The sequence below is a fragment of the Neofelis nebulosa genome, chromosome 11 (genome assembly GCF_028018385.1).
Source record: "Neofelis nebulosa isolate mNeoNeb1 chromosome 11, mNeoNeb1.pri, whole genome shotgun sequence".
NCBI classification, from domain to species: domain Eukaryota; kingdom Metazoa; phylum Chordata; class Mammalia; order Carnivora; family Felidae; genus Neofelis; species Neofelis nebulosa.
In genome coordinates, this window is record NC_080792.1 from 50,853,925 (window position 1) to 50,873,773 (window position 19,849).

At 38.2% G+C, this 19,849-nt stretch overlaps 1 protein-coding gene across 1 annotated transcript in view; it reads left to right on the forward strand.

The window, feature by feature from the left end:
• The first annotated feature begins 1,410 nt into the window (after positions 1-1,410).
• USP14 (ubiquitin specific peptidase 14) overlaps positions 1,411-19,849 on the forward strand; it is a 50,484-nt gene continuing 32,045 nt past the window's right edge. Inside the window, exons 1-3 of the mRNA XM_058692560.1 lie at positions 1,411-1,664; positions 6,953-7,098; positions 10,443-10,475. Of these exons, the coding sequence (XP_058548543.1) occupies positions 1,508-1,664; positions 6,953-7,098; positions 10,443-10,475 (336 nt within the window). The 5' untranslated portion in view covers positions 1,411-1,507. The remainder of the gene's footprint in view (positions 1,665-6,952; positions 7,099-10,442; positions 10,476-19,849) is intronic.

Sequence of the window (19,849 nt, forward strand, 5' to 3'; positions counted from 1 at the left end):
ATAAACAGGTATATTTTATACAACTATAGGACTAAACATTTGGAAAATAGAGAATAAAACTACCCATAGACCACTACTCTAACCATACCATACAAATTCCCTCTTCAGTTTTTATTGTATAATCTGTAATAGATATTTGTGGTGTACTAGGTACAATGCACTCTGCTAAGCATCTTCTGTGTATGATCTTATTTAATTCTCATAACAATCCTATGATGTAGATATTATTCCCTTGATTTCATAGAGAAGGAAACTGAGGTTCAGAGAGGTCACACAGCTAGTAACAACTGGATTCAAACAAGTCTTTATGACCATTAATCTTATGTACTTAAAATCATAATGCTCAATAAATTTGTCATAATCTTTCCACTTAATATTACAGACATCATTTTTATGCTTTGCAACATGGACAGTTTAAATACTTTTTCAGGGGCGCCTGGGTGGCTCAGTCGGTTAGGCGGCCGACTTTGGCTCAGGTCATGATCTCACAGTCCGTGAGTTCGAGCCCCGCGTCGGGCTCTGTGCTGACAGCTCAGAGCCTGGAGCCTGTTTCAGATTCTGTGTCTCCCTCTCTCTGACCCGCCCTGTTCATGCTCTGTCTCTCCGTGTCTCAAAAATAAATAAAACGTTAAAAAAAAATAAAAAAAAAATAAATACTTTTCCAGAATTTGGGGTCATTATAAAGTCCCTGTTACCTCAAGAAGTACCTCAAATATAATTCGAATTTCTTTGAAATTTCTCCTTTCATTTACAGGCCTTCTTCTCAATTAGAATGCTTGAATTTCCCTCTCCCAGGATAATTTAGAGTTTGAAGAGGCCTCAGAAACCATGTATTCAAATTCTGTTTCCTGGGGGAACAGGTCCAAGACCAATAAGTGGAGGGCTACAGGTAACTCCCGACTATCTTAGGGCATTTTTTCTATCTTACTGGATCCAACCTAGGGTCTGAAACGGTTGTTAAAAACAACAGTAATACGTTACAATCAAGGCTGACCTATCTCCGCAGTATGCAAAGCTTTTTGACACGCATTTGTCACAAAATCCAGAGAGGGAGAGTTGGATATTTTTATTAATAAGCAGACAGACTCAGGTGAGGGGCGGAGCGAGGCCTCTCTCAGCTCTTCTCCCGCCTATATTAACAAGAAAAAAAAAATGCCCGTCTCAAGCCGAACCACTCTTTAAAAAAAAGGGAGAAAGACTTTTTAAAAGACAGCCGCCAGAAAACCAACTCCGCACTTCGGCGGGGACCAGGCAGGGCGAGGCCTGGCCCACTTTGAGGTGGGCGCTGGGCAGCGGCGTGCATTGCGCAGGCGTGCACCTGTACGGGTGCAGGGGCCACAGGCTCGCATTTGTCCGCCCCCGCCTCGCGCGCCCCCGCCTCTCCTGGCTTTCCATCCAGTAGGCCCCGCCTCGCCGGCTCTGCGCCGGGTCTTCTCCTGCAGTTGCCCTGTGTCTCCGTGGGCGGGTAAACTGCGTGTTGCTGCGTCATCGTCAGTGGCCGGTTTGAATGAGACTCGTCGCACCCGTGCTGCCGCCACTACCGCGCCTCCGCCTTGGCCGCCGCCACAGCTTCATCGCGTCCCTTTCCCTTCGACGCCCTTGCCAGGCCCAGCCTTCCTGCGCCGCCGCCGCCGCCCTTTGTGCCGCCATGCCGCTTTATTCAGGTGAGCTCTCTGCTCGCCCTGCGGTTCCGTTCTGTGCTAGGCCTCTGAGTAGGCCTGGCCTTCAGGCCGGGCACCCGGCTGAGCACGGGACGGGGGAGGGGATCGGGAAGGCGTGCGTCGGGGTGACTGCGGCGTGGCGATGACCCTGGCCCCTTTCTCTCTGCCCGCTATTTCTGAGCTCTGCAGCTTGAGGGACTGCTGCCCCTCCTGGCCCTGGGTGGGTGGGGGAGTGGAGATGGGGAGCGCAAGTCAGCCACTTGGAGTGGTGACTCTGCAGAATAGTTTCTGTCGCTGTCCTAGTGAACCGGGAGAGGTGAGGGTGTGTCCTGAGGCACCCGGGAGCAGGCTAGAGGTGTAGCGGGGCTTTTCTTGGGCACATTAGTGGTAGCTGTGGAAGGGAGGGGTAAGGGTGGGATGGAAGGACCGGAGATGGAAGGTTAGCTTTCATCGTGCTTGGGGTTTCTGTCAGTAGCTTCCCATAGCTTACCCTTTGCAGCCTTTGGCTCAGGCACCCTTTTTATACCAATTTCAGTTTTATCTTGAGGCATACTGCGAACTTTTTGCTTTGCTTTCATTTCATCAGACGTTACATTGGGCTTCTGTGTCTGAAGCATAGCGTTAGCATTGAGACTTAGATGAATACAGATATCCACAGGCGTAATTTCCTTTTAAATGGCGTTTGACAGTTTTTGTTTTATTTTATTTTGCTCCAAGGTATTGGCCAGGGATCACATTTTCACTTAGTTAATGGCCCTTGCTGTTTCTTAGTCTTATTCAAAATGGCACCTGAAATGTATGTAGTGGCTTCGGTTAGCTATGGATGTGTGATTCATTGGCCATTCCTGACTTTATCATGATTCCTTTATTGAAGATTCAGCATTTTCAAAGAATGGTATGAAACAAAGGAATAATGTTTAATCTCGAGGTTGATTCTTGATGTTCTAGAATCTTGAATGCTTTAATGATTGCTCTATGTCTTTCTAAAGCCATGATTAACAGCAGAATGGTACTTGAAATATTCTATTTATGCAGTGGAGAACTGAGGGGTTATCAATTAAGTAATGGCAATAAATACCAGTGTATGCTAATATGTAAACACACTACCAACATCTCTCTGTTCCCCTCAAAAATACTTAATATTTACCAAACTTTCTATCTTAAACATGAAGTTCTATCTTAAATATTTAATCATATCTTTTCCTTATTTCCAAAATGAGAGAATTGGGGTAGATTTCTAAGGTTTCTTCCTTTGACTTCTCCATTTTGAGATTCTGTATATCAGGTTCTGCAAAAACCTCTATATTAAAATGAGAACGTTTTAAGTACCATTTCATAAGTTTTAGTAAAAAATTAAATATCCAGATTGGTATATGGGTAAGGATAAGTGCCATAAAAATTAATATGTATACCTGGCACAAAGCTAGTGTTTTTATAACGTTGCTTTGTTTCAATCTTCAACATAATCCTGTGATACTGGTAGGATTCTCTTTGATGGGTGAGCAAAAAATTAAAGTAACTTGTTCATGGTGACACAGCTAAGTCAATTTCAGATGGGTTCTTCATTATTTCTTAAAAATTTTTTTTAATATTTATTTTTGAGAGAGCGAGACACACACACACACACACACACACACACACACACACACACACACACACACACACGGCATGAGCGGGGGAGGGGCAGAGAGTGAGGGAGACACAGAATCTGAAGAAGGCTGCAGGCTCTGAGCTGTCAGCACAGAGCCAGACATGGGGCTTGAGCTCACAAACCGTGAGATCATGACCTGAGCCAAGTCGCACGCTCAACCAACTGAGCCACCCAGGTGCCCCTCTTCTTCATTATTTCTAATACTGTTTTAGTTTTGTCCTGTTTTTTTCTTGTGCTATTGTTCTATGTTCCTTGCTTATTTCAAGATTACAGTTGTGCCCTCTTCAAACCCATTTCCCCACCTGCTGCTAGAGTGATAACAATGTTCAAAATACACTGAAGTGGCCTTTAAAAAAAAACCTTTCAGGAATTTTACATTTCTATAACATAAAGCCCAACGCCTGTATGTTTTAGCATGACTTATTTATCTTTCTTGACTTGATCCTTGGCCAGTTTCCAGTTCCAGCTTCTTACCCCTCTGGGAATTACTTAAATCTCAGAACACATAATGCAGTTTTATGCTTTTGATGTTTTTCTTATCTTTTCCAGGAATGCTTATATATCCAAAGTGTCTGGATAACATCTAATTTTTTCTTTGAGACTCAACTCAAAGTTGATAGCCAAAGGCACCCCTATAACTATTAGTTAAGCATCTGACTCTTGGTTTCAGCTCAGGTCATGATCTCATGGCTTATGAGATCAAGTCCCTCATTGGGCTCTGTGCAGCTGGTGTGGAGGCTGCTTGGGATTCTTGCCCTCTCTGTCTGCCCCTCCCCGGCTTGAGTGTGTGCTGTCTCTCAAAAATAAATAAATAAACATGTTAAAAAAAAAAAAAAAGTTGTGGGCACCTGGGTGGCTCAGTCGGTTGAGCATCCGACTTCAGCTCAGGTCATGATCTCGCACTCTGTGAGTTTGAGTCCCGTGTAGGGCTCTGTGCTGACAGCTCAGAGCCTGGAGCCTGCTTTGGAGTCTGTGTCTCCCTCTCTCTCTGCCCTTCCCCTGCTCATGCTCTGTCTCTCCCTGTCTCAAAAATAAACATTTAAAAAAAAAAAAAAAGGTGATAGTTGTAACTAAAAGTTATCACTTCTTCCAGGAAATTGTTCTTCACTCATGAAGCTTTCCTTTGTGATCTTGGAGCATTTATAATATTTATATGGTATTGTTAATTATTTTAACTTTTTCTCCTCCAGTCTCTTTTCTTACTAGATTCAAGGTTCATAGAGTCTCCCCAATACTTGTTACTGGGCTTATTGAATGAATGCTAAACACATTAATTGAATTGGTGAAAGAATTGGGATTTATAGTAAGGATTAGTTGTTCTTATTTTGGTCTTACAGGAAAACAGACAACTATTGTGAGATTTTCATTTGAATAGGTGTGAAGTTTTCAGTGGAAACCAACTATTACTACTTCTTATGTATTTTAATTTTTTTAATGTTTATTAATTTTTGACAGAGACAGAGCGTGAGTGGGGGAGGGGTAGAGAGAAAGAGGGAGACACAGAATCCGAAGCAGGCTTCAGGCTCTGAGCTGCCAGCACAGAGCCCGATGTGGGGCTCAAACTCTGGGACCGTGAGATCATGACCCAAGCCAAAGTCAGACGCCTAACCGACTGAGCCACCCAGGCGCCCCTCTTTTTATGTATTTTAAAAGTTAGCTCTTTTTTGAGGCAGATTGAAATTTTTTTATCATATGATAAATATATGTAACATAAAATACTATTTTAAAAAATGTTTATTAAACATTTTTTTTTTTTACCATTTTAATTTATTTTTGAGAGCTAGAGACAGAATGTGAGTGGGGTAGGGGCAGAGAGAGAGGGAGACCACAGAATCCGAAGCAGGCTCCAGGCTCTGAGCTGTGAGCACAGAGCCCGATGTGGCGCCAGAACCCACAAACCATGAGATCATGACCTGAGCTGAAGTCAGACGCCCTACTGACTGAGCCACCCAGGCACCCCTAAAAAATATTTATTTTTGGGAGAGAAGAGTGTGTGCACATGCACAACATTGCGGGGAGAGGTGGGGACAGAGGATCCAAAGCAGGCTCTGCACTGACAGTATAGAGCCTGATGCAGGGCTTGAACTCACAAACCATGCGATCTTGACCTGAGCCCAAGTCGTACACTTAAGCGACTGAGCCACCCAGGTGCCCCTATTTTAACCATTTTTAAGTGTACCTTTTTTTTTTTTTTGTCATTAAGTACATTCACATTGTTGTGTGACTATCATCACCGTCTACCTTCAGAACTTTTTCATGTTCCTAGACTGAAACTCTGTACCTTTTAAAAATAACTCTGTATTTCCCCTCACCCACAACTCCTGGCAGCCTGCATTCTACTTTCTGTCTCTATGAATTTGACTACTGTAGGTACCTTACATAAGGGAAATCATAGTATTTGTCCTTTTATATCTGGCTTATTTTGCTTAGTGTATCATCTGTGTTGTATAGCAGGTGTAAGAATTTGATTACTTTTAATTTTTTTTATCTTAGAGTACGTGCATAGACAAGGTGGGGAGAGGGGTAGAGGGACAGAGAAAAAAGAATCATAGGTAGGCTCCACGCTCAGCATGGAGTGTGATCTGGGGCTCAGTCCTATGACCCTGGGATATGACTTGAGCCTAAATCAAGGGTCACATGCTCAACTGACTGAGTCACCTAGGCACCCCTGAATTTCATTACTTTTTAAAGCTGAATACTGTCCATTGTATGTCTGTACCGTATTTTGTTCATCTGTTGATGGACACTTGGATTGCTCACATCTTTTAGGTTATTCAGAATAATGCGCTGTAAACACTGGGTGTACAAATATTCATTTGAGTCCTTGCTTCACACTTTTGGGTATATATTTAGAAATGGAATTGCTGGATCACATGGTAAGTTTAATTTTTTAAAGACCCTCCATACCTTTTCCACAGTGGCTGTACTGTATTTTATATTCCCATCAGGAATATAAAGTGTTCCAGTTTATTTACATCCTCAGCAGCCCTTGGTATTTTCTTTCTCTTCTTCTTTTTTAATAGCCATCCAAATGATTAAAGTAGGATTTTTTAATAATTGTATCTTTGGATTTTTCTTAATATTTGACCACTTCTGGCTTAGGAACCACACCTTTCAATTCTCCCATGGAGCTTTTCTTATAATCCAGAATCTGTATTCCTTGACCTGTTTTAAATATGCTTTATTTTTACAAGCATTTTTTTCTTCTTTCAAATTATCTTTCTAAACTTTATTTTTCTATTCCAGTTGTATGTACTAATTTTAATAGTTGCTTAGTTAAACATATTTTGAAGTCCTTGAACCTCATTGTGGGAAGTATTTCAGTGTGATCATATTTTGCTGAGATTATTAGGGTAGGATTCAGAAGACTTGAATATTTACTATTTTGTGATGTTAGTGAATCAGTCATGTTCAGACCCCATTTCTGTGTCAAGTGAGAAGTTGGGTTAGATTCATTTAAATTTTATTCAGGACCTACTGCATTCACATCATTCCTGATAAGGTAGGCATTGTGAGCATATTAAGAGGAATGACAGGCTAGTTCTTGAAAGCCAAACTAATAGGTTCCCTGGGGATCTTCTAAATCTAAAGTCCTGTTATTTTATAAATTAAAAAAGTAAATTATGGTTTTAATTTCCAGTTACTGTGAAATGGGGAAAGGAGAAGTTTGAAGGTGTAGAATTGAACACTGATGAACCTCCAATGGTGTTCAAGGCTCAGCTTTTTGCACTGACTGGAGTCCAGCCGGCCAGACAGAAAGTTATGGTGAAGGGAGGAACGTTGAAGGTAAAGTCCAAATTTTCATTATATGATATTATATAATGACTGGAAAGACCAGAAAATGCAGCAGTTGAGGTATTTTATTTGGTGAGAGTATATAGTCTATGAGATTAAAGTGGTTTTATTCATGTTAGTGTAGGAAAGAACATGAAAGCATCATCAAAATTTTTATTTTAAAATGCATTGTATCAGTGAATACTCCTGGGGGGTCAGAGGAGTGTGGAACTTTCCATGTATCTCTGTTTGGATTTTTTTCCTGTGAGGGTGTGTTAAAAGTATTTTGTTTAGACAAATACAAAAATCTGTGTATATATCCTTAGTAATTTTCTGTTATAGGAGTGGAGAAAATTTTATCTCTGTTAGAAATATGGAAGTTGCTTAAAAGGAAAAGACCACAGAAAGTATTTTTGTACATACATTCAAATGTTGTAAATCAAAGTATTACAACATCTTTACCAAAGCCCCAGTTCTGGAATACTGGAAAACTGTTAATTTTTTCTTTTGGCCTGTTTTGCATTCTACTCATTAAAAAGGAGCTCCTATCACTTAAGAGTAATTACTATCTAACACCTACTTGGTGACAAAAAATTTTGCTTAAAAAAGAGCAGGGAACATAATTTTCCCTTGGAATGATCACATTGACTACAATTATGAGTTTAAGCTTACTGGCATCATTGGTGATGGGCCACAAAAAGATGCAAGTATTATTGTTTGTAATACTAGGTAAGTATAGTTTTAAAAAGGTACTATCCTCAAGAGTTAGGTATGAAATACTGAAGAGCTGTAGGTAACTATAGAGATAGGGCTTGGTTGCCCCTGTAAGCTGGGCAGTAAGAGATGTTGGTGAAGAAAACATTGTTTTCCCTCCAAGTTACAGTATGAGCTTTTGGTCATTAGGGAGGTTGGTAACCTAATTTGTGATGAGCTGTATACTGGTGGTGTACTGTGGAGAATTACAGAAAAATGGTAATTAAATGAAACTGACTACTGATAGTTATCACTTACTGAATACTTATTCTGTTCCAGGCTTTTATTTTATTTAATTCTCACCTATATGTATTTTAAAAATGAGAATAAATGTGTTTTATAATTTCATAAATGAGAAAACTTAGCATCAGAGAGATTATTATTATTTTAAGTGTTTATTTTTGAGAGGGAAGGAGGAAGGAGCAGAAAGAGAGGGAGACAGAGGATCCAGAAGTGGGCTCTGCACTCATAGTAGAGAGCCTGATGCGGGCCTCGAACTCGAACTGTGAGATCATGACCTGAGCTCATGTCCATCTTTAAAATTTTTTTTTTTTAATGTTTATTTTTGAGACAGAGAGAGACAGAGCATGAATGGGGGAGGGTCAGAGAGAGGGAGACACAGAATCTGAAGCAGGCTCCAGGCTCTGAGCTGTCAGCACAGAGCCCGACACGGGGCTCGAACTCACGGACCGTGAGATCATGACCTGAGCCGAAGTCGGCCGCTCAACCGACTGAGCCACCCAGGCGCCCCTCATGTCCATCTTTAATAAGCTGAGCCTCCCAGGCACCCCAGTGTCGGAGAGATTTAAGTAATATATAGTAAGGCACCAGAAGATTTACAAGTCAGGCAGATCTGGGTTCATTTTCCAATTTTGTGTGAGCTCAGATAACTAAGTGATCTGAGGGAGCATATATAGTTACCATTCCTTATGATTTGTAGTAATAACCCTTAAACTGAGAAGGGCATTTAGGAAGTTACTGTTGGGCTTTAAAGCAGGGTGTCCAGAGAGCTAATTAGTGGCACCATCAAAGGGAAGCATATTGAGTGCCTGGCATCTTCAGTAAAAGGGAAGGAGTAACATATGTGGAGTTTAAGAAACAAAATAGATGAACATAGGTGAAGGGAAGAAAAAATAAAATAATAAAAACAGAGGGAGGCAAACCATAAGAGATTCTTCACTTTAGAGAACAAACTGAGGGTTGTAGGAGGGGAGGTTCGTGGGAGGGTTGGGCTAAATGGGTAATGGGCATTAAGGAGGTGCTTGTGGTGAGCACTGGGTGTTGTATATAAATGATGAATCACTAAATTTACTCCTGAAACCAATACTACACTTTATGTTAACTAACTTGAGTTTAAATAAGTCTTGGAAGAAAAAAAAAAAAAGGAAAAGTACTGAGGTTAGGCAAAATACCTGTGGGCCAATCATGGCATGAAAAAAAATATCTGGTTTTAATTGAATATATTGAGGTAAAAGTATTTAATTGCTTCATAGATGTGAAATTTAGGATTTGAAAAACATTTGTAGACACAGATATTATTAAGGGTTAGTTTGCCTCTGGTAATCTTGGTATAATTTTTTCTTAATGTTTATTTATTTTTGGGAGAGAGAGTGTGAGTGGGGGAGGTGCTGAGAGGGAGAGGGACAGAGGATCTGAAGTGGGCTCTGCACTGACAACAGAGAGCCTGATGTGGGGCTCAAACTCATGACTTGAGCCAAAGTTGGAAGTTAGACACTTAACCAACTGAGCTACCCAGGCACCCCCCGGTATAATTTTTAATAGCACTTTGATTCCTAAGAATCTCCTACTTTTGGTAATAAATTATATAATTGTTCTAATTATGTAGATCTTATTTTATAAATTACTCTTCATTCCTGTCCTGTAAGCTAGTTATTAGCTTTGCTAGTTGTATACATGCAACAAACATGCAAAAAAATTAGTATCTGTCATCAATTAAATGTTTTTTAGTCTTTTTGGAACTGTTAGGTTTATTGTCTTTTAGATTGTGGCTTTTGTAGTTTAAGCAATTGTTAGACTTACTGGCTTTAAGACTGTGCATGTGTGCCCTTGTGTGTGAGAGTGGAGGAGGGGCAGAGAGAGAGGGAGACTGAGAATCCCAAGCAGGCTCCCACTGTCAGTGCAGAGCCCGAAGTGGGGCCCCCATCCCAGGAACTGTGAGACCATGACTTGAACTGAAATCAAGAGTTGGGATGCTCAACCCTGCCAGCCAGGTGCCACCCCCCCCCCCCCAAGTATCTTTGATTATAGTAATTTTAAGTAAAATGTACATAAAGAAAAAACTGTTTTGGAGTAGCTTTTTTTGTTGTTTTTTAAAGTTTATTTCTTTTGAGAGAGAGCGGGGGAGGGGCAGAGAGAGAAGAGAGAGAGAATCCCAAGTAGGTTCCACACTGTCAGTGCAGAGCCCAACATGGGGCATGAATCCATCAACTGTGAGATCATGACCTGAGCTGAAGTCAAGAGTCAGACACTTAACTGACTGAGCCACCCAGGTGCCCCTGGATACCTTTAAAATTAGTTGATTATTAGAATATGTTCAATTTATACAGCCGTGGTTAAATGTTTTTTATTTGTCTTTAAAACAGGATGATGATTGGGGAAACATCAAAATAAAAAATGTAAGTATTATAACACTTATTATAATGCAATTTCTTAATTATCATACCAAAATACATTCTAAATGCCTTTTTCCATATATATGTATATATATGTTCCAGCACTATCTGTTGAAAATACTTTCCTTTTCCCGTTGACTCATCTTGGAGTCTTTCTTGAAAATCACTTGGAATTTTATTTTTGGACTCCTGTGTCATTGATACATTTGATTACAACTTAGTTACTAAAATTTGTAAGTCTTGAAATGAGATTAAGTTCTCAACCTCTGCCAGAATATTTTAGCTTCTTTGCATTTTCTTATAATTTTAGAATAAGTCTGTTAATTTTTACAAATGGACTCCTGGAATTTTGAGATTGTATTGGTTCTGTAGTTCATTTTGGGGAGAATGGGCATCTTCCTATTGAGTATTAAAATGCTTAACTATGATGTACTCTATTTAGGCCTTTATATTCTCTTAGCAGAATTGTGTAGCTTCTCTGTGTAGATAGAGATCTTCATGGTTTTTGTTAGATTCTTGGAATGTAGTGTTTCTTGGCTGTTGAAAATGATATTTAAAAAAAAATTTTGTTTTCTAGTTCATGGGTAGATCGGTTTATTTTTATCCTGACCTTACTAAATTCACTTAATACTTTGAGTAGTTACTTTCTAGATCCCCTTGGGGCTTTTTATGTACATGTGCATGTTTTCTGCAAATAGAGTTATTTTTACTTCTTCCTTTCCATTCTTTAAGATTTGTTTCTTTTTATTGCCATACTTCCCTGGGCTAGGACTTCTAACACATTGTTGAATAGAAAGTGATGAAAATGGGCATCTTTGTTTTATCCTAGCTCACTCATTTCATGAAGACCTTTTAAATTATGAATGGCTGTTGAATTTTGTTAAGTGCTTTTTGTGGTTATTAAAAAGGTCATATGATTTTCCTACTTTACTCTGATAATCTGGTTAGTCTTCTTGATTTTTAATTGTTAAACCTGGCATTCCTGGGATGTGTGGCTTTCATACTTTTTGGTGTTTATGACCCCATTTATACTCTAATATTATTTCTAAACCCCAAAGAGTTTTGTATATGTGAGTTATATCTATTGATATATTAGAAATTAAAACTGAAATTAAACTATTTAGAAATAACAACAGACGCATTACATGTTAATTTTTTTTTTTTTAAATGTTTTCCAAAAAATACATGAAATGACTGGCAGCGTTCTATGTTTTTGCAAATCTCTTTAAAAGCTAGCTTGGGGCGCCTGGGTGGCTCAGTTGGTTAAGCGGCCAACTTCGGCTCAGGTCATGATCTCACAGTCCGTGAGTTCGAGCCCCGCGTCGGGCTCTGTGCTGACAGCTCAGAGCCTGGAGCCTGCTTCCGATTCTGTGTCTCCCTCTCTTTGACCCTCCCCTGTTCATGCTCTGTCTCTCCCTGTCTCAAAAATAAATAAAATGTTAAAAAAAAAAAATTAAAAAAACTAGCTTAATTAGAAGATAATTGAACTCTCATATTTGTTTCTTCATTCAGTATGTTGTGATATGTTGTTTTGGTTGAAGTATTTATAAGAAATCTGGCCTCACATAGTCAAATAGTGGGAAAAGGGAGTGGTCTTTTAAGATAAAATCGTGAACATTCTTCTTTCCTAGTACACCAGAACTTAACATGTGATAGTTTATAATTGGTTAGTTTGTGGTAGAAACCACATCAGTGACCTTTCCAACATAAACATCTATTTGTCTGTTTTGCACTTACAGTGGATCTTAATTCTTGTGCATGATTTTGTAACATCATGTATTGGTCATTTGGAAAAGACTCGTTTCCTAAGTTTTTTAGATCTTACATATGTTAATGTATTTTAATATACAATACCAAAAAATGGCTTTCATTAATATCACCACCAACCTCAACAGTACATAGAGCTGCCAAGTACCTAGTGCCAGATGTAACATTCTAATTTTCACTCAAAAGCTCTAATTTTGTCATCAACTATAGTCAGTTTTTCCTAAGGCATCAAGCTCACTTCATTTATTTTTGAGAAAATGTTGGCTAAATAGTCAAGTATAAAAACCCATAATTTGTAGTTGTTGTAAGTAAAAATGGTATTTCATTACAAAAGCAACTACTCCAGGGGTGCCTGGGTGGCTCAGTCGGTTAACCATCCAACTTTGGCTCAGGTTATGATCTCACGGTTCATGAGTTCCAGCCCTGCATCGGGCTATGTGCTGACAGCTCAGAGTCTAGAGCCTGCTTTGGAATCTGTGTCTCCCTCCCTCTCTGCCCCTCCTTCCCTCCTCTCTGTCTCTGTCTCTGTCTCTCAAAAATAAACATTAAAAAAAATTAAAAAGAGGGGCGCCTGGGTGGCGCAGTCGGTTAAGCGTCCGACTTCAGCCAGGTCACGATCTCACGGTCCGTGAGTTCGAGCCCCGCATCAGGCTCTGGGCTGATGGCTCGGAGCCTGGAGCCTGCTTCCGATTCTGTGTCTCCCTCTCTCTCTGCCCCTCCCCCGTTCATGCTCTGTCTCTCTCTGTCCCAAAAATAAATAAAAAACGTTGAAAAAAATTTAAAAAAAAAAAAAAATAAATAAAAAAAAAATAAAAAAAAAAAATAAAAAAAATTAAAAAGAAAGCAACGAACTAGTTGCTAGAACTAGTTTGCAACTCAGACATTTATGAAAGCTTATCCTGAAGAAAATAATCATACTTTGGTATGCAGATGTGTTGTTTTCATTGATTTTTTTTTTTTTTTTTTTTTTTTTTTTTTTAAAAACAGATTTTGTTTTTTAGAACAGTTTTAGGTTCATAGCAAAAACTAAGTGGAAGATACAGAGCTTTCCCACATATCCTCCTCCCTGCACATGCAGAGCCTTCTCCATTACCAACATCCCCTACACATAATTTGGCACATTTGTTGTAATTGATCAACATGCATTGACACATCATTGGTACCCAAATCCATGGTTTACATTAGGTTTCATTCTTGGTGTTGCATATCCTGTGAGTTTGGACAAATGTATAATGACATGTATTCGCTAATATGGTATCATTACAGAATAGTTTTACTGTTTCCCACCCCCCCACCCCCCAAATTCTGTATGCTGTGCCTGATCCCTTCTTCCCTTCAACCCTCTGATAACCATTGATATTTTCATTGTCTCATGGGTTGGCCTTTTTCCAGAATGTCCCATATTGGAATCTTACAGTATGTGGACTTTTCAGATTGACTTCTTTCACTTAGTAATCTACATTTAAGTTTCCTCCATGCCTTTTCATGGCTTTGATAGTTCAGTTCTTTTTAGCGATGAATAATAGTCCATTTTCTGGATATACCACAGTTTATTCACCTACTGAAGGAGATCTTGGTTGCCAGAAGTTAAGTTTTTATTTTTATTTTTTTTTATTGGATGCTTCCCATTCCATAGCACAGAATATGAAAAAGGAATGTACTCAAAGTTGAGATTTAATAATCATTTTTACCAGTTCATTTGATGTCATTACTTTGATATGTGTTAAACTGTTAAAATTTTTTGCACTATTAGTGCAAGTGTCTGCACAATGAACAAGGGACAGTAACTTCCTTGGTATTATGAAAACAGCTTTGATTGTGTTGACTCTGTGAAAGAATTTTAGAGGGATTGACAAACACTTGGAGAACAGGACAAACCCATTAAATCATGTATTTATCTCATTTATATATTGCTGGATTTTATTTTCTCATTTTTAAATTATTACTATTTTTTTAGTGTTTATTTTTGAGAGAGAGAGAGCGCAAGTGGGAGAGGAGCGGAGAGAGAGGGAGATACAGAACCTGAAGCAGCTCCAGCTCTGAGCTGTTAGCACAAAGCCTGACTCAGGCCTCAAACTCACAGACCACGAGATCATGACCTCAGCTGATGTTGGATGCTCAACCAACAGAGCCATCCAGGCGTCCTTCATTTTTTTAAAAAGGATATTCATATATATGTTCATGAGGAATATTAGTATTTTTATTTGGGGATGTATTCCCTCCCCTTTCTTTTCTAAATGAGTTTGTGTAAGATTAGTATAATTTCTGTAAGTACTTGATTAGAATTCATGGATAAATTATATGGACCTGGATTTTCTATGTTGGAATTTGATTAATACTCAGTTTCTTTAAGAGATACAGGGTATTTAGATTTTCTCTTTTTTATGTACATTTTGGTGATTTTTCTCTTTGAGAAAATTTGTTTAAATATATGGAATTTATTGGCATAATAGTCATTGCCAGAATAATCATTAATTATTCTTTTATAATTATTAATAATTATTATATAATAATAATTAATATAATTATTCTTTTATAATTATCTTTATTTGTTGATATTCCCCCTCTTCATTCCTGATACTAATGTGTTTTTGCTTTTTTGGGGGGGAGGGTGGTTAGTGTTGCTAAGGATTTATCAGTTAATCTTTTCAATTTTTGACTCTGTTGATATATTACCTATTTTCTATTTTATTGATACCTACTTTTTAAATTATTTCCATTTTTCCTACCTTGGATTTACATTGCTTCATTTTATTGCTTTTTAAGGTGTGTGCTTAAATCATGGACTTCTTTTGGGGCACCGGGGTGGCTCAGTCAGTTAAGTGTCCGACTTCGGCTCAGGTCATGATCTCACGGTCTGTGGGTTCGAGCCCCGCATCGGGCTCTGTGCTGACAGCTCAGAGCCTGGAGCCTGTTTCAGATTCTGTGTCTCCTTCTCTCTGTGACCCTCCCCCGTTTATGCTCTGTCTCTCTCTGTCTCAAAAATAAATAAACGTTAAAAAAAAATTTTTTTTTTTAAATCATGGACTTTTTTTATATCTTCTTTGTTCATGTAGACACTTAAAATTATTTATCTTTAATTACTTGTGGTTGTATCCACAATTTTTGATATACTATGTTTTTATTATGCAGTTAAATATTTTCTTCTGTTTTTTTGACTGATAGATTGTTTAGAACTATGTTGTTTTATCTCCAGTTATTTGGGCCTTTTTCTAGTATGTTTGTGTTATTCATTTCTAATTTGATTTTGTTACAGTCCCATAACATACCAATATTATTTCGGTCCTCTGAAATTCATTGACCCTTGTTGTATGGGCTGTGTATGGCCCAGAAAGCCTACAATATTTATTGTATAGCCCTTAATAGGAAAAGTTTGCTGGCTCTTAGTATAAAGAGTCCTAAGATGATGTTTTTGAACTGCTGCTCTAGGGTTTTTATTACATATCTTTAACTTATCTGCCTTAAATAACAAATGACTTCAAGTATAATGTAAGATTTTTCTGATAGTATACTTCCATTTTTCTGGTCTTTGCTGCTATTGTCATACAATTTATTTCTACATGTTAGAAATCTTATACTTGATTCCTATTTTTGCTTTAAATAGTTATTTAAAGAGGTTAAAAATGTATAAAAGTCATATTTACCATTTTTGTCATTCTTCCCCTTGGATCCAAATATAGATTTCCAGCAGATACCATTTTCTCCTGCCTGAAGAACCTCTACATTTCTTGCAGAGCATATCTATGAATTTTTCTCATAGCTCATTTTGTTTTTCTGAAGAGCTCTTTCTTTATGTCACCTTCATTTTGAAAGACATTTTTGATAGGTATAGAATTCTAGATTAACACTTTTTCAATACATGAAGACTTTTCTGATTTGCATAGTTGCTGTCATTCTTTTGTTCCTTTGCATGTAATGGTTCTAGTTTTCCTGATGCTTTTGAGATTTTTCTCATTGTTGCTTTTCAGCAATTACGTGTTTTGGAGAGGTTTTCTTTATGTTCTGTTTGAGCTTATTGAATTTGTGGGTTTTTAGTTTTTATTACATTTGGAAAAGTTTCAGCTGTTTCTTTATGTTTTCTGTGTGCCCTTCCTTCACTCTTTTTTTTTTTTTTTTTTTTAATGTTTATTTATTTTGAGAGAGAGAGTGAGAGAGACAGAATCTCAAGCAGGTTTCCCACTGTCACCGTGGAGGAGCCCCATGTAGGGCTCGAACCCACAAACTGAGATCATGACCCCAGCTGAAATAAGAGACGCTCAACCAACTGAGCCACCCAGGTGCCCGTCTCCTTTTTTGAGACTACAGTTAAACATATATTGGGTAGCTTTGCCCATTATACAGTTTTGGTTCCTTGAATTTGTGTGTGTGTGTGTGTGTGTGTGTGTGTGTGTGTGTGTGTATCCATCTTTCTTTTTTTTAAATGTTCATTTATTTTTTTTTTTATTTTTTATTTTTTTTAACATTTATTTATTTTTGAGACAGAGAGAGACAGACCATGAACAGGGGATGAGCAGAGAGAGAGGGAGACACAGAATCTGAAACAGGCTCCAGGCTCTGAGCTGTCAGCACAGAGCCCGACGCGGGGCTCAAACTGACGGACCGTGAGATCATGACCTGAGCTGAAGCCGGACGCTTAACCGACCAAGCCACCCAGGCGCCCCTAAATGTTCATTTATTTTGAGAGAGAGAGAGGGTGCATGTGTATGAGGGAGGGCAGAGAGGGAGAGAGAGGATCCCAGGCAGGTTCCACACTCAGCACAGAGCCTAATGCGGGGCTCTATCTCAGGAACTGTGAGATCATGACTTGAGCTGAAACCAAGAGTTGGACCCCTAACCGACACAGCCACCCAGGTGCCCTGTATCTTTTCCTCTCTTGATGGATATTTGTGTTTATACTTTTTGACTATTATGAACAAAACTGCAGTGAACCTTCATTTTCCTTGAGTAAATACCTACGAGTGATGCATATTTTCATTTTCCTTGAGTAAATACCTAAGAGTGAAATTGCTGGATCATGTGGTTAAGCTATATATTTAACTTTGTAAGAAACTGCCAAATACTTTCCATAGTGGTGGTTGTACCATCGTACATTCCTGTGAACAATGTATGATGGATCCAGTTGTTCTGCATCATCACAGCATTTGATTGTTGTCAGTCATTTTTCTTTTCACCTTTGTGGTGGGTGTATAGTGATGCTTTCTTGTGGTTTTAGTTTACATTTATGTGATGACTAATGATATTGAACAGATTTCATGAGCTTATGGGCAACTTGTTTATCTTCTGTTTGTGAAACATCTGTTCAAATCTTGACCTATTTTTAATTGGATTATTTTCTTAATTGCATTTTGTATATTCTTTAAAAAATTTTTTTTAATGTTTATTCATTTTTGAGAGACAGTGACAGAGCTTGAGTGGGTGAGCTGCAGAGAGAGAGGGAGACACAGAATCTGAAGCAGGCTTCAGGCTCTGAGCTGTCAGCACAGAGCCTGATGGGAGGCTTGAACTCATGATGTGGGATCATGACCTGAGCCAAAGTCAGACGTCCAACCGACTGAGCCACTCAGGCGCCCCCCCCCCTTTTTTAAATCTCTTTGCATTTTGTATATTCTTGATGTATATTGGAATCAAGTCTTTTGTGAGATACATGTGCTGTGATATTTTCTCCTAGTTTGTGTTTTTTAGTCTTTTATCTTAATGTGTTTTGTTGAGTAGTTTTAAATTTTGTTGAAGTATAATTTATCAGTTTCTTTTATGGTTTTGACTATTCGTGTCCCATCTAAGAAGTCTTTGCATGTGTCAAGGTCACAAGAGACTTCTGTTTTCTAAAACTTTTACAAGTTTTAGCTTTTATATTTAGGTATATCGTCTGTTTTGAGCAGACTCTTGTGTTTGTTGTTAACTAATGGTTGGCAGTTTAGTTTTTTTTTCCCATATGAGTGTTCACTGGTGAGAGCACATGTAAGTCTGTTTCTGGATTCTATTCTGTTGGTGTGTGTATATGTACTTTTATACCAATATTCACTTCCCACAGTCTTGATTATTCAAGACGTGATATCCAGTAATATTGTTCTTCTTTTTCAAAACTATTGGCTATTCTAAGATCTTTGCATGTCCTTTGCACTTTTTAGATTCAGCTTATTTTCTAAGAGTCTGCTGGGAGTTTGATTGGAATTACATTGATACTACATATCAAATTGGGACTTTTTTTTTTTTTAAGCTTATTATTTTGAGAGAGAGAGTGGGGAGGGGTGAGAGAGAGGGTGAGAGAGAATTCCCATTAACCGTGGGACCATGACCTGAGCCAAAATCAAGAGTCAGATGCTTCACTGACTGAGCTACCCAGGCACCCCTCAAATTGGGACATCTTAATAATATTGAGTCTTCTAGTTTACAAGCAAGGTATATACCTCTTCATTATTTAGATCTTAAAATTTCTCAAAACAGTGTTTTATATTTTCAATATAGGGTTTTATACATGTTTTGTTAAATGTCAGTAAGTATTTCATGGTTTGATGCTATCATAAAGGTGTTTTTCAAATGTCATCTTTCGGCTTATTGCTAATATATAGAGGTAGAATTAATTATTGTATATGGATCTTGTGTCCTGTGATTTTGCTGATTTTTACATAATGGGGTTTAGGATAATGTAGGTTGGTATACAGTCATGTTGCAAATAAGAATGGTTTTATTTTTTCCTTTTCAATTTCCCCTTTTCTCTTTTTTTCTTTGCTTTATTTCACTGGTTAGGATTTTCAGCACTGTTGAGTAGAAGTGGTTGATAGTAGACATCATTGCTTTTTCCCTGAATCTTAGGAGAAAAATCTCCTCCAGTCTTGGCTGGAGTTGTTATACAGATGTTCACCATTAGTTTGAAGAAGTTCTTTTCTGAAAGATTTTTTACACATGTTTCATAGAATTCTCCAGTGAAGCTTGGAGCTTTCTTTGTGGGAAGACTTTTAGTTAAGATTTAGTGTATTTAATAAATATGGGACTATTCAGATGTTAAATTTTCTTTTACATGAGTTTTGGCAATTAGTATCTTTTAATTGGTCCATTTAATTTACAGTTTAAATTGTTGACTTGATTGGCATAATATACTCTTAATATCCTTTAATTCTAGGGTTTGTAGTGCTATTTTCTCTCTCTCTCTCTTTTTTCTCTTGTATTGGCAAATTGTGGTTTCTCTCACTTTTTTCATTATCTACCCAGAGGTTTGTGTCAATTTCATTGATACCCCTGCCCCCACAGAAGAATCAACTTTGCTTGTTCACTTATTTTAATGTTTTCACTTCTTTGCTTCATTTCCTTCTTTTACTTTTTTTAAAATTTGTTTTGAGAAAGAGACAGCATGCGCAGGGGAGGGATAGAGGGAGGGAGGGAAAGAGAGAGAGAGAGAAAGAGAGAGAGAGAGAAAACCCCAAGTTGACTCCGCGCTGTCAGCACAGAGCCCAAAGTAGGGCTCCGTCTCACAAACTGTGAGATCATGATCTGAGACAAAATCAAGAGTTAGACACTTAACTGACTGAACCACCCAGGGGCCCCTACTTTGGTTTTAATGTATGCTTTTTCTAGCTTAATTTATTATTAATTTATTTTAACCCTTTTGCTTG